The sequence below is a fragment of the Microtus ochrogaster genome, unplaced genomic scaffold, assembly GCF_000317375.1.
Source record: "Microtus ochrogaster isolate Prairie Vole_2 unplaced genomic scaffold, MicOch1.0 UNK5, whole genome shotgun sequence".
In the NCBI taxonomy this organism is placed as follows: domain Eukaryota; kingdom Metazoa; phylum Chordata; class Mammalia; order Rodentia; family Cricetidae; genus Microtus; species Microtus ochrogaster.
Window position 1 is genome coordinate 7,516,868 of NW_004949103.1, and position 16,396 is coordinate 7,533,263.

A 16,396-nucleotide genomic window follows, 5' to 3' on the forward strand; every position below is an offset into this window, starting at 1 on the left:
TGTTAACCAGCAACAGCATCAACATGTCACATGAGCAGCAAAAAACACCAATATACTTTAAGTATATTTAAAGGTCCAAAGGGGTGTCTAAGAAAATTCAGAAGTTGACATCTTAAAAAACTATAATTCACCTCACATATAAAGTCAGACCAAGAAAAATGAGACACTGTAAGAACTTGTTTTATTAAAAACAAACAAACAAACAAACAAAAAACAACTGAAGACAAAAGTTGCAAAGAACTGATTTGAAAGAAGAGCAAGTCACAAGCGAGGCACTCAGAACTGAGGCTCCACTCTCCCTGGAGTAGCACGCTTTTGCAGGCTCAACACGGAAGCCAAGTAAACACTTCATGGGACTGACTACTGCTAGGCCTTTACATGATTATGATCTGCTGGGAAGCTAGTGGATGGTGTGCAGGTCTAAGCTGAAGTTTCCCTTTACTGTTTATGCCATTTTGGCTTATTAACTCAGGAATTCTCTTAGTCAAAGCTTCTGGAGCCACCCTAGCCTTTTGCTCCTCCTAGTTATTTCAGACAATGTATTTTTGACAAGTAGTTAATTCTTATTTGTCAGAGGACATGAGAGGAATGTCTTTGTCACTGCTGAGGAAATTCACCTGAAGGTGCACTTTAAAGCACACTTGAGATCTCATGTCCGTCTGTCTCCTTGGCTGTCCTGGAACTCATTATGTATACCAGACTGACCTTGGCTATGGAGAACAAAGTTTTACAGTAACTTGTACAGAGCTGATTAGACAGACAACCCTACAGCTCAGGCAGAGGCCAGTCTTGCAATCACAAGGTAGCAGGTTCTTGTTATGCCACACTCTGTTAAGAAGTAGCCACACTAGACAGAACACAAATAATGCTTAATAGAAACATCACAGAGATACTGAGAAAAGTGCATTACCATCTGATGTAATCTCTCCTTCTTCCATGCTATCAGACATGACAACTTCCTCCTCTGTGTCTTCCTCAAAAGATGAAAGGTCACTGGTGTGGACAGAGCTAACTGTGATGTCAGTGAGACCATCCACATCAGAATCCATCAAAGAGCAATCTTAAAGAAGAAAATGAAACAAAGTAAACAACTAGAAATAAGAACATATTTAAAACCTAAGCCCTATACATTAAAAATTCCCTGCTTTAAACAGATATCAAAGAAATTAGCTTTCAGAAAGGCTATCTTAATAAAATACAAAGGTAAAACAGTAACTTGCAAAAATAGCTATTAATTTGTAATGTGCAGATATGCACAAATGTAAATTTCTAATAACCGATTATTACTACCTAGTATTTTGAAGATCAGCATGCATATATAACTTAAGTTGCTTGGAACCGTGTGAATAAATAAGTTACAGAGTTTATAGTTTTTCTGTTAATTTTCATTGTGAATAGATACATATGTATAGTAACGAAGTTGTAAATACTTATTTCCCCTCTTCCCCCTAGCCCAAATAAAACTTGATTATTTAGCCCAGGCTGGCCTGGATCCTGCAATCAGCATGCTCAGTGCTGGGCTGGGCTTTTTGTTGTATGCCACCACGCCCAGCTTATTATTTTATATTTTTTTAAGTTTGATATGGAAACATCAAAACAGATCATTAAAATTCAAAGCCAAATGTGACACTGTCACTCTTCCTCTAAGGACATTCTGCTCTTGAAAGCAGCATGGACGGGTGTACGCACCTTCTTTCGTCCCCTCGGCAGTCCTGGCTCTGCTGTTGATCTTTTCAGAAGGAGGCTTCATGCTCTCCACTTCTCTGTCCTTTGATTGCTTCTCATCTTTCACTTTCTGTATATCTTCGCTCCTTTTGGAGTGATCAATTTTCTTTTCTGTCTTTTCCTTCTTTTCTTTCCTTCTTTCTCCTTTCTCATTACTGTCTGGTTTCTTTTCTGCTTTGTCCACTGATTTATATTTTTGGTCACTGCTTTCCTGCTGAGCATCCTTAGTTGGTACAAGTAAGCTATTCTCTTTCATGTGATTTTTAGCTTCTTCCATTGAACAAGAGAGATCGCTAGGTTCTTCTGACTTGGGAGCAGTTTCTATCCCCTCGGCTCCAGAATCAGGAGTAGCCTTTTCTCTATCAGCCCCGTCCTCAGAGCCTCTCTCCCTGTCAGTGCTGGCATCAGTGCTAGGCTGAGATGAGAGTTTTCTGGGCACTCTCTCATTGGTCTTGGCATTTGACATTTCTGTTGAAGCTCGAGCAGCATGAGCTTCTTGGTTAAGAGAAGTTATGGTTTCCAAGATTGACATGGCATCACTGGCCACATTAGCACTGGGCCCAGGAGCAGGAACACCTTTAAGGAGAAGATGTGAAATAAATTTATTCAAAAAAGTACATTCTTCTACTTTATCCACACAACACACCACTGTTACAAGCTGTGCAGAAATGCATGTTCCTGTAGGTTTTCAAGTACAGCACTGATATGCAAACTCAGAAATTTCTGTCTCCTGAGCACAGTGTTTAAAGGAAAGACACCAACACATCTGAGAACATTCCAGTTGTGAGAAGAATGCCTTCATTATTCCAGTTACTTACTCTCTTATAGTGAGCACGCACACATAAATTCTCTCCCCCATCCCCCAAGACAGAGTTTCTCTGTAGCTTTGGAGTCTGTGCTGAAACTAGCTCTTGTAGACCAGGTTGGCCTCGAACTCACAGAGATCCACCTGCCTCTGCCTCCTGAGTGCTGGGATTAAAAGTGTGTGCCACCACTGCCCAACTCATAAACTCATTACTATTAAAATGCTTTTTAAATTTAATTTCAAAAAAGAAATGTCATGCTAGTTGAGGAATTTGAGCGATATTGAAATGGAGCAAGGTGTCAGAACACCAAATTTCCCTACCTAGGCAATCAGATCAAGAAGAGCACAGGGACTGACAAGATTAAACCAAAGCACCTTGGGTAATGACAGAAGAGTCCGGCTTCTCATCGTCAGGAACTGTGTTGCCAGCTGCTTCCTCTTTGTGATTCAGTGTGGCCAGAAACTCATGCACAGCCTTTTCCACCTGAGGCCTGAATGTATGGTTGATCTTTGGATCTACTACCTGTGAAATAATTCGGTCGATACCAGACTCCAGCATTCCTGATCTAAAACACGGGTAATTCACAGAGAGGTAAAGAAATAATTTTATATTATTTGCATAAATTATCTTAAATAATTAGTATCTATTATAAATATGTTCAACCTTCAATAGTCTATTCGGGAAGTGGTTTTAAAGACATCTGTAAACTCTCCAGCAATGCACCACTGATGGAAAAACTGAAACATATAAAAGGTGTTGGAAGTAGCTTCAGTACTACAGAACACAAGGGAGGTGGAGCTTCCATCAACCTCCATCTCTGGGACACAAGAGCACCTCGCGACTGATGAGTTCCAGGGCTAAAGTAAATCTCTTGACTTTGAAACTTTCTTTTTTTAAAAATAGAAAGTATAAACTTTTTATAAGTCTTAGAGTTTCCAGTTTAAGTAAAGAATATACACAAAGTATAATTTCATCAAATTAAGGAAGAAGAAACAAGAAAAGCAAAAATAAAACTCAAGATGTCTGGCTTTCTTTTTATTACCTTCCTGCTATAAAACAGAATGATTTAGTTGTTCAAGAGGCAGGTTATGAATGTCTTCTACATAAAAGGCACCATGCTGGCCACCAAGCCAGACCTGGGCCCTACGCTGGTTAAAGACACAGGCACAACTAAAATACAAGGGGCTAGGCATGAACTTATACCATGTACTGTAAGGGATTATTGCCTATGTAAGTTGAGAATATTCCACTAGGAGAAGACATCTGAACTGAGTCCTGATACATATATATAGAAGAGGAAGGGAGGAAAGAGGCTCCAAGTTAAAGAAACATCACAGAAGACAGACAGAGCAGTGACACAAGCAGTACTCTTGTAAAATGACATCTGAGTAAAATGGACTTAAGAACACATTTCCTTCTAGAATGCACTAGGAGGAATTAGTACCCAGGACACTGTTGGAAACTGAGGTACTAGTCACCTCCTGTTTCTTGGCCTCCATCTTTCTGGATAGAACGGGTAAGGTGTTTATCCTTAAACTGTCAAATGCTGTTTCTAAGTGCACCTGTCAGAAGTGAGGGTGGACTGGATTCTCAATCCCGGAGGCTCTGAACAACCATGTGTTACTATAATTTTATTTATGTGGGACATAAAGAAAAATGAGCTGATATGCAGCAAAGTAGGTTACCTGCTTTTTAAAGTTCCAAGATTAAAAAACAGAACACAAATCCTGAAAACAGTGTTGTATCTTAAAGGTGTCTTTTTTGTCCCCCTTAAAGGTGACTTGCAAATGTAGCAGAAAGAATTGAAGCCAGCCTGGTTTACAGAGTAAGTTCCAGGACAGGCTCTAAAGCTACAGAGAAACCCTGTCATGAAAAATTTAAAATAAATAAATAAATGTTTGTTGTGAGGCATACGTACAAAGGTATAAAATTCAAGTATAAAATCCACTAAACCCAAAATACTGTTTCAGGTTGTCTTCTCTGTTTGCCTATGTTTTGTTTTTTTGTCCTGTAAACAAAATACGCCTAAATTTAGTCTTTCTTCCCATGGAGATCAACTTTGATCTTACATTAAAATGGGGTCCAGAGCTATTGATCCACTGCTCTTTGTTGGCTCATTGCCTTAGGTAGTCCCTAGCTGCCTAGTCAGAAGGAAAGTCTCAGCCCTCGGGCCATAAGTAAAGAGAAATGTTACATTTCCGGCTAAAGCTACTTCCCTGCAAGCCTGGTATTATAGTGCATGCCAATAATGTCAGCTATTTAGGAGACTGAGCCATAATAATCCCATATCTACTACCTGCCTGAGCAACAGGAAAAAAAATCAGGGTAAGAGTTCAAGACCAGCCTGGGTGAATTTGAAGAACTTTTCTCAAAAACAAAACAAAAGAAGGCTGAAGTCAGGCATGTAATCCCAGCACTCCAGTTCCAGGTCAGTCTAGGCTACATATAGACTTTGAGACATGACCACATGAGGCACAATTAATAAAAATTCAGAGAGAGAAATTGGGGCTCAACCTGAAGGTCAGAAAAGCAAAACAGCCAGCCACTGGCTCTTACCTCGACCTCAGTACAAAATGGTGATCCTGCCTCCAAGAATCTGAGAATGAGACTAAGAGCAGTTTCCTCCCATCCTAGAATCCTCTCTAGAGCTGGGATTAAAGGCATGCACCACTGGGATTAAAGGCATGCACTGCCTGGTTTCTATGGCAACCAGTGTGGCTACTGGGATTAAAGGTGTTAACCACTACCTTGTCTGTAAGGCTGACCAGTAAGGCTGTTTTACTCGTTCATCTTCAGGCAAGCTTTATTTATTAAAATACAAATGAAATGCCACTACAACTACATACTGAGACCCCCCCTTTTTTTTTAAAAAGTAATTCAGTGATAGAATGCTTATTTTGTATGTATGATGACCTATATTCAACCTCTATTACTGAAAAAAAAATAAGTACATACATAAATCAAATCAAATCCTTCTCTTTTAAAATTCTGTCAAGATCATTATAGAAAACTATACAACATTTCAGATTCTGCACCATAAATGAATATATAAACAGAATAAGAATTTCCTTCCTTCTGAATCAAAAGATAAGCTACTATGTTAATCCATCTTAAGTTGCTGATAGTAGGCCATTTTGTTCTACAGAAATGACAAACTGCAATGGTTTAACCTTAGTCAATCAGCTGAATACTTTCTCCAGTGTGTTTATGAAAACCTACTTCAGATTACAGTTGTTTATAGGGTTAGTTTATCCATACAGTATTAATTTGCAAACAACTAAAGAATCCTTTTCTAAGCCAGGTGTAGGGGTGCAGGCCTTTAATCCTGGTACTCAGGAGGCAGAGGCAGGAAAGTCTCTGTATATTTGAGAAAAGCCAGGTCTACAGAGTGAGTTTGAGGACAGACAGCCAAAGTTATAAAATGAGACCCTTTTGTAAAACAAAAACACAAGCAAAACAGAAAAACACAAACAAAACAAAACAAATCCTTCTCTAAGAAAAAGAAAAACTTTAATATACTATTATCACTAACATAAAACTTTGCAAATGGGGCAAGCAAGATGTTTCAGGAGTTAAAAGCACTCCCTATGTAAGTCCAAGGACCTGAATTCAATGCCTGGATTCCATAGTGGAAGGGACAGAAATTAATCCCAAACTTTTTCTTTGACCTCCATACCCAGAGGATAACAAGAGGAAATTTAACAGAAGTCTTAGGAAGACTAGCATTTAAGTTTTCCAGAATTCAGCCATTCTCCTTCCCAGTGTCCAGTCATTGGCTTCTTTACCTTTTACCAACACGGAACTGTGGTAAAGATATTATTGATACTAGAACTTTAAGTGATTTTCACATTTCCCTCACCTAAAAAACAAAAAAAAAAAGACAGCTTCCTTATCTTACAGATTTGAACATTAAAGTAACGAAGCAATGCAATCACGTGTGAGAAGGGCAGCAGCTAGAATGCTGAAACAGAGCCCTGTATTATCAGCAGCACTGCATGTAAATGTGAGTCGGGCACCACAGCTATCCCGTCCTCCCCATTCCTGTGCTACTTTGCTTACTGTTCTACTGAAGGCCTTTGTGGAAATAAAGGGCCTTCTTGGCCTGTCACTCAAAAGACTCCTTCTAGCATCTTCTTTTCAGGAAACAAAAACACCAATGATAGCCTCTGCTGGAGAGGTTGTGGAGAAAAGGGTACACACATCCATTGCTGGTGGGAATGCAAACTTGTGCAACCACTTTGGAAAGCAGTGTTTCGGTTTCTCAGGAAATTCGGGATCAACCTACCCCTAGACCCAGCAATACCACTCTTGGGAATATACCCAAGAGATGCCCTATCATATGACAAGGGCATTTGTTCAACTATGTTCATAGCAGCATTATTTGTAATAGCCAGAACCTGGAAACAGCCTAGATGTCCTTCAATGGAAGAATGGATGAAGAAAGTGTGGAATATATACACATTAGAGTACTACTCAGCGGTAAAAAACAATGACTTCTCAAATTTTGCATGCAAATGGATGGAAATAGAAAATACTGTCCTGAGTAAGGTAACCCAGACCCAAAAAGATGAACATGGGATGTACTCATTCATAATTGGTTTCTAGCTACAAATAAAGGTCAGTGAGTCTATATTTTGATATCCTAAAGAAGCTAAATAAGAAGGTGAACCCAAAGAAAAACATATAGCTATCCTCCTGGGTAGGGGAAGTAGACAAGATTGCCAGGCAAAAAATCGGGATCTTAAGGGTGGGGTGGGAGGTGGGTAAGGGGAAATGGGGAGAAAAAAGTGAGAAGGGTAGGATGGGGAGAACTTGGGGCAACGGGATGATTGGGATACAGGAAGGTTGGATAGGGGAGCAGGGAAGCACATATCTTAATTAAGGTAGCCATCTTAGGGTTGGGAAGAGACTTGGACCTAGAGGGGCTTCCAGGTGCCCAAGGCGAGGTCCCCAGTTAGTTCCTGGGGCAGCTGAGGATAGGGAACGTGAAATGATCCTATTCTATAGCCATACTGATGAATATTTTGCGTATCATCAGGAAGCAGCTTTGATTTTTTACCAACAGGTATTATTAAGCAGCCTTCTGATGGCATCTTTTGATGTCACCTGGACTCTTTTACAGGTGCTTTTAAAACACAGACAACAAAGCCAGTGCTGTTTCCTTTTCTCATACACAGGGCGACACAGTCTAAGCTCCTAACTCCAGGTTTCTAGTATTACCTGGAGCTAAATGGACTTTTTGGTGAATTTTTATTTCTGGGCTTCCTGGGGCTTGGAACTATCACACTACATGGGCTTGAGCTAGATTGCTCACCTGTTTAAAGCCATATTTTATAAATGTTCTTGGATATAAATATTTGTCAGAGCAGGAAGAATAGGTACTCTTTAAACAATTGGGATAGAACATCTTTTTGTCTTAGCAAATATTTATATTCAAAAACAAGTAAAAAGTTGTAAATCAAGTTTGTTCTTTTTAAAATGTAAATATTCCAGACTTTTAAAAATATTACAGCTTTTTAGTCTTTGTTTCTTGTGCTGATGCAAAAATATTTTCTTTTGGCGACATCCTATATATTTAGAAGACAAAACACCTACAAACAAGGGATTTTTTTTAACTTCAGGGTTCTATCATGTTCTATTTGCTAAATAAGAAAGTTGTCATGAAAGTAACTGTCTATTAATATTTACATAGAGATTTTTCTTGGACAAATTTTCTTTTAAGCCATGCTATTGCTTTTCTTGAATGCTTAAGTACCATTACAATAAAAGAAAAGAGTTAGAATTTGTAGGAGAAAAATGAACTGATGAGGCCATTCTCCAAAATTATGCTGGACCAAGTCACATCAACCTCCCCAAACTGCCAGCATCAGAACAATGTACTTCTGCTGGTTTTCAGACAAGGTAAGGAGAAAAATTTTAAACTGAGGTGTGCACTTTAACGCAGACTTACTTCAGAACTTGCTGTCGGATATTGTTTCTCAGTTGGTTCTTATTAAGGTGTGGACTCCAGGTATGAGTAGCCAAGTGGTTTGCAACAAAGTTGTCAACTCTCTGCCTCAGATTCTGATAGGCAGGCTAGAAAGAAAAACAACAACAGCAAAAACCCCATAAATTCCAGAAACCATTAATTAATATTAACTAATTAAAATAATATTGATAACCATTTCAGAAATTTTAATGTACTTAATAGGCCTAAGGCTTCTTAATAGTGTGGACGGAAAGCTTCTCAGTCATAACTTTCAAATAGTCCTATTTTGTCTAAGACAAGCTGTTTGAAAATAAAGTAAGACAAAGACTTTTTTGTAGACAAAAGACTAGAAACAAGACAAAAATGTTAATGTTGGAGTATTGGAAACAAAGAAAGGCATCAAAGCCCAGGAAAGAAGCCTTGATTGAGAATGTGACATTTGACCTGAAAAATTGGTTCAAAGTTACATGATGTAACTAGGGAGGAGAACAGCCTTCTTTGTGACAGAAGAAAATAACAAGGGGACTAGAAAAAATACAATGTCAGAAGTATTAGGGAACCCTATATTGATAGTCTAATTTTGTTGGTGAAGAGAGCACAAAGAGCAACAGAAATGAAGTTGAAAACACAGACTGGGACCTGGTGCTTACACAAAGAGGTTTGAAAGTAGAAATTCATTATAAATATGAGCACAGTGATTCCATACCTGAGCATAACACAACTCACCTGGCAAAGTATGCAATAACTAAAACAATCAAAGTCTGTGATGGTAATATATCAGGTAAAAGTTATGGACTCAAGAGAAATTACTCAGGGACAGACCGCTGAACTATAACCCAAATCTGATGTAAAAGTAGGTCTCAAGCAGGAGTGATTATAAACTCTCTTCCCCAAAGGGGGCATTTGTCTAAAGCACTTTAGATCATGAGGAGAGGGCAAGGATGCTACTGACTATTCCACACAGCTCAGGACAGATCCTACAAGAACTAGTCTGCTCAAAAGGCACAGTGTCTAGGGCTCTGAACCCCTATCCCTGCCTTCCCCCAAAAGAAGGAAGAGCTGGGCGGTGGTGGTGCATGCCTTTAACCCAGCACTTAGAAGGCAGAAGCAGGCAGATCTCTGTGAGTTCGAGGACAGCCTGGTCTACAAGAGCTATTTCCAGGACAGACACCAAAACTACATAGAGAAACCCTGTCTCGGGGAAAAAAAAAAACCCTATTTAAGAAATAGTTGTAAGGACAGTGGTGGCGTACACCTTTAATCCCAGTACTTAGAAGGCAGAGGCAGGTGGATCTCTTGAGTTCGAGGCCAACCTAATCTACAGAGCGAGTTCCAGGACAGCCAGGTCTACAAAGAAATCACCTCAAAAAAATCAAAACCAACCAACCAACCAACCAAATAAATAAAAAAAGAAAGAAGTGGTCCTCACTTAGTAAGTTAGTCCCTTCACCTACTCATTCAGGGTTATCTTTCCTTTATCAGCCTTTTTTCCCCTTCAATATAGGTAGGTGACCTAGAATGATTTTTAAGAAAAATAGCACAGTATCACCCTGTGCCATTTCTCCCTCTCTCCTTTAAAAGCATATATGCCAGCAGCCAATTTTCATACTCCCATTCCCTCTACTTGTCCATCTGACAAAGCTCTCACCTTCAGAGCTCATTGGAACACAGGTCATTCTGACACCACAAATATCATACAGCCATTCTTTCCCAGTTCCTGCCATCTTCTTTTTTCCCTTTTTTAAATATTTATTTATTTATTCATTATGGATACAATATTCTGTCTGTATGTCTGCAGGCTAGAAGAGGGCACCAGACCTCATTACAGATGGTTGTGAGCCACCATGTGGTTGCTGGGAATTGAACTCAGGACCTTTGGAAGAGCAGGCAATGCTCTTAACCACTGAGCCATCTCTCCAGTGCCCCCTGCCATCTTCTATACATACCACCATTCACCAGTTCTTGCAGGGCACTGTATTGCCATGCAGCCCTGCTCTTGTCCACACTGCTCCGCAGGTAAGTGACGAATAACTAGGTAACTACTGTCCAACAGATCGAAGGGCCTTGCCTTAAGAGATGCTCTTTCCTCACTTTCAATTTCGGACTTTCGCTGTTGTCTACTTTCTCTTTCAGTCGCTCAGTTATTTACGTATGCCCCGCTCCACTCAGTTTAAATCAACCTGAAAATGTCTTTCTCCCTAACGTTTATAATGTGTATTTCTTCTTTTAACAAATGTTTATTAAACTTGAATTATTTAGCTTTTCAGACCCCTCAAAAGAAATTCTAATTTCAGCTCCACCAAAGGAAAGTTTTTCTGGTTTCTAAGATTTTCCCATTAGCAGAGCATGATGGTACAGGTCTGTAATCTCAAGGCTGAGGCAGGAGGATGGCAATTTCAAGGTCTACTTGGGCTACATACTGAATTCAGGCCAGCCTGTGCTCCATGGCAGATCCTGCCTTAAATTTAAAGTCAATGGGCTCTTGTGATGAGCAAAATCTACAGATGCCAGCCGGCCAAAGCTGCAGCTCGGGAGGATGTCCAGAACTATTCCCTACCACCTTTTCCACACCCATGCTCCAAGGCTTCTCAATGGCTGATATTCCTGCCTATCCAAGCCTAACTCACGTCCATCTTCCAAGAGAGTATGTTAAATTTTCTAACGCTAGTGTTATCAAAACATTTGTTCAAAGTAGATCATGAATTATCACCTCATCTAAAATATAAGTCAGATCATGATCTTTTGCTCAAACTCACTAATAACTTCTCAGTACTAGAAATCCCCCCACCCAAACAATTAAGCTGAGACACAAAATTGACTAGAATGGTGGAGGAGGAGCTGGCTTTCCTCTCTCAGCAGTTCTGCCTCGGGTCTTCTGCACTCCCTCTGCTCTAGGGTTGGAAGGCATCCACTTTTCCAGTCCTTTCAAGGACAGCTCACACAGTATCTTAACTGAAAGATTACCCAGAACAGAACAGTAAGCCTCCTCATGCTTTTCTTGCCTTATTCTTTTGTACAGAGATGATTACATACTACTTACTGTTTATTTCTCTGCTGGGAAAGCTGTCAAACAGCAGGGTTCTCGTTTACTGCTATATTCCCAGCTTCTAAGGAATGCCTGGTACATAAGGTTTGATCAGAGAATGAACTAATTGATCAGGAGCCATTCCTAATTGAGAAAGGATCAAAAAACTGCCTTTGTCACTAATAGGAAGAGAAGCTCTATTTTCTTGCTCCATCAACTCCTCTAGGACAGAACGATGGGCCACTTGACCGTCCTTCCTCACTCTCCAGCTGGTAATCAATAAGAAGGGAGCAAAATGGCTTCCAGCCACACACCTTGACTCAACATCTGATGACTGGTTGTCTAGATGGAGTAGCTTTACTGGTATAGGTGGATTTTGGAGTTGCCCAAGGCCCAAGGTCCAGCCTCTTCAGGAATGACAGTCAATCTGATTTGCCAGAACAGTCTTGTTAGTTAAGGACCACTGATGACTGCAGGAGCACCGGGGAGGACTATATTATACAGCTCCAGGAGTGGCAGTAGACAGTGGCAGATCTCATCCTGGTGCAGACACACTAGGGTGGACAGTCTTTCTTGGAGAGCACCTGAAAGCTATCAAATGTCTTGACTCTTACACATGTGTGACTGGCAATCCACTGACTGTTAACAGCCTATACACTACAGGTGGGGTAGACTGTTAGGGTGAAAGCAGGACAGTCTTTTAGGTACGATTGTGAAGAATACCATACTTTACATGAGCGGCAGATGAGATTCAAGAGATCTATTAAAATAATAATAGTCCTTTATATGACTAGGGACTCTTATCTCTATTTTGGCTTACTCATTGTATTGTAAAAATGTGATATTCCTAAGAAGCATACTTTTTCTTTTTTACAAATTAGAAAAAAGTAGAAATGTGACTTAATCACAAATATTTTAAATTAAACCAGCACAATTGTTATCTAGGGGAGAGGAAGAAAAGAGAGGGATAGAAAGAAGGCAGAAGTCAGGCTGGGAGACAGAAAACGTCATTATAGAAATTTCCAGTAACTATGCCCTCCTGTGTCCACTTTCTGGGCAGAGGATGTCATTTCAGGTCTGCCCTTAACTAGTTTCATGCTTCTCTTATTTAGAGAAGAATGTTCTGTGGTGTCTCAGCTCTCTATCCTCAGCACAAGGCCGAACCACATGTAATCATCTAGAATCACTTTAATGCGAGCATTTAAAGAGAAGGGCCTAGCTTTTCTTAGACTTCCATACCAACTATTCTTCCCCAAGGATTATCTTAATAATCTACTTTTGAGAGTTTTGGGAGGAATACAGCAGGCATACAATACTAACAATGAATGGGAATAGTATAAATAAAAGGTTGAATTATAAAGACTGCACCTCCTTCATCAGTATATTAAACTTAATTTCTATATCCAATATACACAATGACAACACAGATACACAGGCTTCTGAGACCATCAAAGTGTAATATCCACTAGCTGCTCACAAACCACTAGCTTTATATGCAGAAATATTTACCTGATCATGTCATTAGACATAATTTTCCCATTAAAGTATTGTTCAAAGGGCAATAGCAATGACTTTAAAATACAGCTGATAGTTCCTCAGTAAGGTAACATTATATTTCCTATACACACCCCAATAAACTAAAATCCCCACCTCCAGCATCGTAGGAAATGGACCCAGGACCAGAAGAATCCTTGGAGGAGAAGATATCCTCAGGTACTTAGGAGGAATTTTTCTAGAGGAGATGGCACAACTGTGTACAGTCCATCTCAAAGGCCCAGGATTTGCAGGTGCTGTAAACACCCGCCTTTTAAGGAAACTACGTTTTTCAGACCTGTCAGTCTGGGGGGGGGGGACCAAAAAAACAAAACAAAAAAAACTTCCATCATCACAACTCCAATCATATGAACCCAACCACTTTGAAGCAAAACCCAATAAATACACTAAACCCTAAAGAAAACCAAAAGAAGGTAACTAAAAGCCCGCACTAGGAAGCAATACGTCTCCCTTCACCCGCTTCCAGACACACTCCCTAGCTCTTCCCTGCCTACACTGATTGCTCCTTCCTGCACCCTCGGGTCACTCTGCCAAGAAGACAGTTTACTTGCCCCGGCTAAAGCACCTTTCTGTGACAGTCAGTACTGGGTTCCTCCGTTCCTCTTCCTTTTGGACGGGGAACCTTTTTTGCTTCTTCTGGCCTCCCCGTCCTCGCTCGCCTAACGCACCCTCGCCCCCGTCTTTCACTTCAGCATTTGCTGTCATTTCTTCTCCACGCTTTCCCCACGGAATGGCTCCAATCTATCTCCATCTCTCTCTGCCTCTTCTCATCTTAGCAAGCTGACTTGACCTAACTACTAAATCAGGCAGTCATTGCTAGAGATCAAACGACATATCCCAACCCACTTTTCTGTCTGCCCAGGTTTGCCTTCCTACAACCGCGTCTTTACTCGACCTCCCCGCCAACATTCAGCAAAACACATTGCAAATTACTCCATACCACTTTACGATTTTTGCAAAAGCCAAATTTGTGGCGTTTACAACCGAAAAAACTTTAGGGGGGGGCAAAAAAAGCAACTTGGGTGCAAAGTTAATAGAGCGATAAATCACAAGAAATGAACACCAAACCGAGTCCCGTTTGCCCTAATGCTTCCAAACCAGTGTCTCTAAGAAGAATGACTTGGTCTCGCTTACCAAGCAGTGTAATCGTGGAGGCCAAGCAGTACCTGGCACATAGTAGGTACTCAAGGAACACTAGCCTATGAAAGGAACACAAGGGCACGGGAATGAATGAACATTCCAAGCCCTGCAGAGTGCACGGCGCACCGCCTCAGGACGGAGGGCGGCTGCAAAGGAAGCCCTGTGAGCGAGACAGTTCCGAGGGTCCGGTCTGGGGACGCCGCTCCCCGTGCCACCCGCCGTCCCGGCCCCGCACCTTGGTGTCCACGTCCGCCAGGCAGTCCCTGCGGAACTGGTCGAAGAGCCCCTGGCTCTTGAGATGGTTCACGATCATGGCCACGAGCTGCGGGTCCCCGGCGCCGGCTCCCGCGCCGCCCGGCCCGCTCGCTCCGGGACCAGCCCCAGGGCCCGGCGGCGGCGGTGGAGGCTGTGGCTGAGGCGGCGGCGGAGGAGGCGCGGGCGGAGGAGGCTGCGGCTGCGGGTTGGTGGCCATGGCGGCCCGGGCCGGGGAGCGCGCGAGCCCAGGCGGGCAGGCGCTTCGGGGGAGGCGGCTACACAGGTCCCGCCGCCTGAGGGAAGCCAACGGGATGTTGTTACGGAACCAGCGGATCCACAGCTACCCCGGAAGTGAAAAGGAACTGAGGGAAAGGAAGAAAAGGCAGTGACGGCGGCGCCTAAGGTCTGGCTACGGAAGCCGCCGAGGTCCAATTCCAGCCGAGGCGAGGCGCGAGCGCCCTCGCGAGGCTGAGCCGGGCTAGAGCTGGCTGTGGTGGCGTCCGCGTCAGTTCAGAGTAGACCGGAGGGAGGCGTTGCCCTGGTTTTACCTGAGCGGCTGCCAGTCCCGTCGCTCTTGTCCCTTTTTCTCCGGGTGGTGGAGACTCGTAGGCGCTTTTAGTGCGAGCCGTACCTGGGACTGCGGGCGAACTCTCCGGAGTCTAGGATTCTGTCCATCTTCTTTCCAGAAGGATGAATTTAGGATCTTCGCTTTTCTGTTCCCCCAACCCATCCCTTTTGCCTTTTGGCATTCCTAGCTACTCTTCTGGTTTGCCTGTCTGTCTTTAACTTACCGGCCTCGGTATGGGACTAGTGGGTGAAGCTTATATGGCCTTGTGTCTTAGGCATGGCATCTACTCACGTTAGGGCGTTTAGTCCTTGGAAGACACTTAAGACTAGGTCTCTCTGTAGTCTGCCGTTTTTACGTCAGCTTGACACAAGCTACCGGCATCTGTGTGTGTGTGTGTGGGGGGGGGTACCTGAGTTGAGAAAAATGCCAACATAAGATCTGGCTGTTGGAAAGTCTGAGGGCATTTTCTTAATTATGATTGATGTAGGAGGGTCCCAGTCAATTATGGGTGCGGATACCCCAGGCTGGTGGGTTTTTGTTTGTTTTAAAGGAAGTAGGCTGGTAGGGAGCAAGCCAGTAACCCTAACTAACTACGACACTCTACTAATCCCAATTCGTACATCAGGAAATCTCCTGTCCTGGGGCTAAATTGTCTTTACAATTGTTCTTAAAACTGGGCAGTAGTGGCCCATGCCTTTAATCCCAGCACTCAGGAGACAGAGACAGGAAGATCTCTGAGTTCACTACTTTAATTCCGGCACTTGGGAGGCAGAAGCAGGCAGAGCTGTGAGTTCGGAAGCCAGCCCGGTCTACAGAGCTAGTTCCAGGAGAACCAGGGCTACAAAGAGAAACCCTGTCTCAAAAACAAAACAAAACAAAACAAAAAACATTTAAAAAAATCAGTTACATTTAAAGTGGTGTAAAGTATAATTTCATTTCTTTTTTTTCTTTTTTTTTTCTTTTTGGTTTTGTTTTGTTTTTGAGACTAGGTCTAGCCATATAGGTTTTGCTGGCTTTGAATTCACTATGTAGATCCACCTGGCTCTGCTTCCTGAGCGCTGGAATTAAAAACATGTACCACCACACTAACCAAATATATATTTGTAATCATCTTTCAAAACAAATTTTGGCAACAGATGAGATTATAAATTGTTTTTTCTTAGTGTACCAAGAGAGCAATGCAATATGTTAAGTGTATGTTATCAAGTGTGTATATAATATGAAAAGGCTTAGTGTTTTGTTTGGGATATGATGGAGGAAGGTCAGCAAACTCTGACTCTTTTACGCAGGCGGTTTGTGCGGTTTGCAAGCACAGGCTACTGAAGCTCGCTTGCTGGCAGGGACCTTGAAACGCC

General features: G+C 42.0%; 1 protein-coding gene across 3 annotated transcripts in view; it reads right to left on the minus strand.

The window, feature by feature from the left end:
* Window positions 1–14,810, minus strand: part of Bod1l1 (biorientation of chromosomes in cell division 1 like 1) — a 55,917-nt gene extending 41,107 nt beyond the window's left edge. For 2 of the 3 annotated variants that reach the window (XM_005365973.2, XM_013353311.2), the window contains exons 1-5: window positions 14,454–14,690; window positions 8,482–8,606; window positions 2,906–3,096; window positions 1,690–2,301; window positions 911–1,060 (exon numbers count right to left, since the gene is read on the minus strand). In XM_005365973.2, coding sequence (XP_005366030.1) covers window positions 911–1,060; window positions 1,690–2,301; window positions 2,906–3,096; window positions 8,482–8,606; window positions 14,454–14,690 — 1,315 coding nt within the window. Of the gene's footprint in view, window positions 1–910; window positions 1,061–1,689; window positions 2,302–2,905; window positions 3,097–8,481; window positions 8,607–14,453 lie in introns of all 3 variants that reach the window. The other variant, XM_013353310.2, reaches the window with a different exon arrangement.
* Window positions 14,811–16,396: the final 1,586 nt, after the last annotated feature.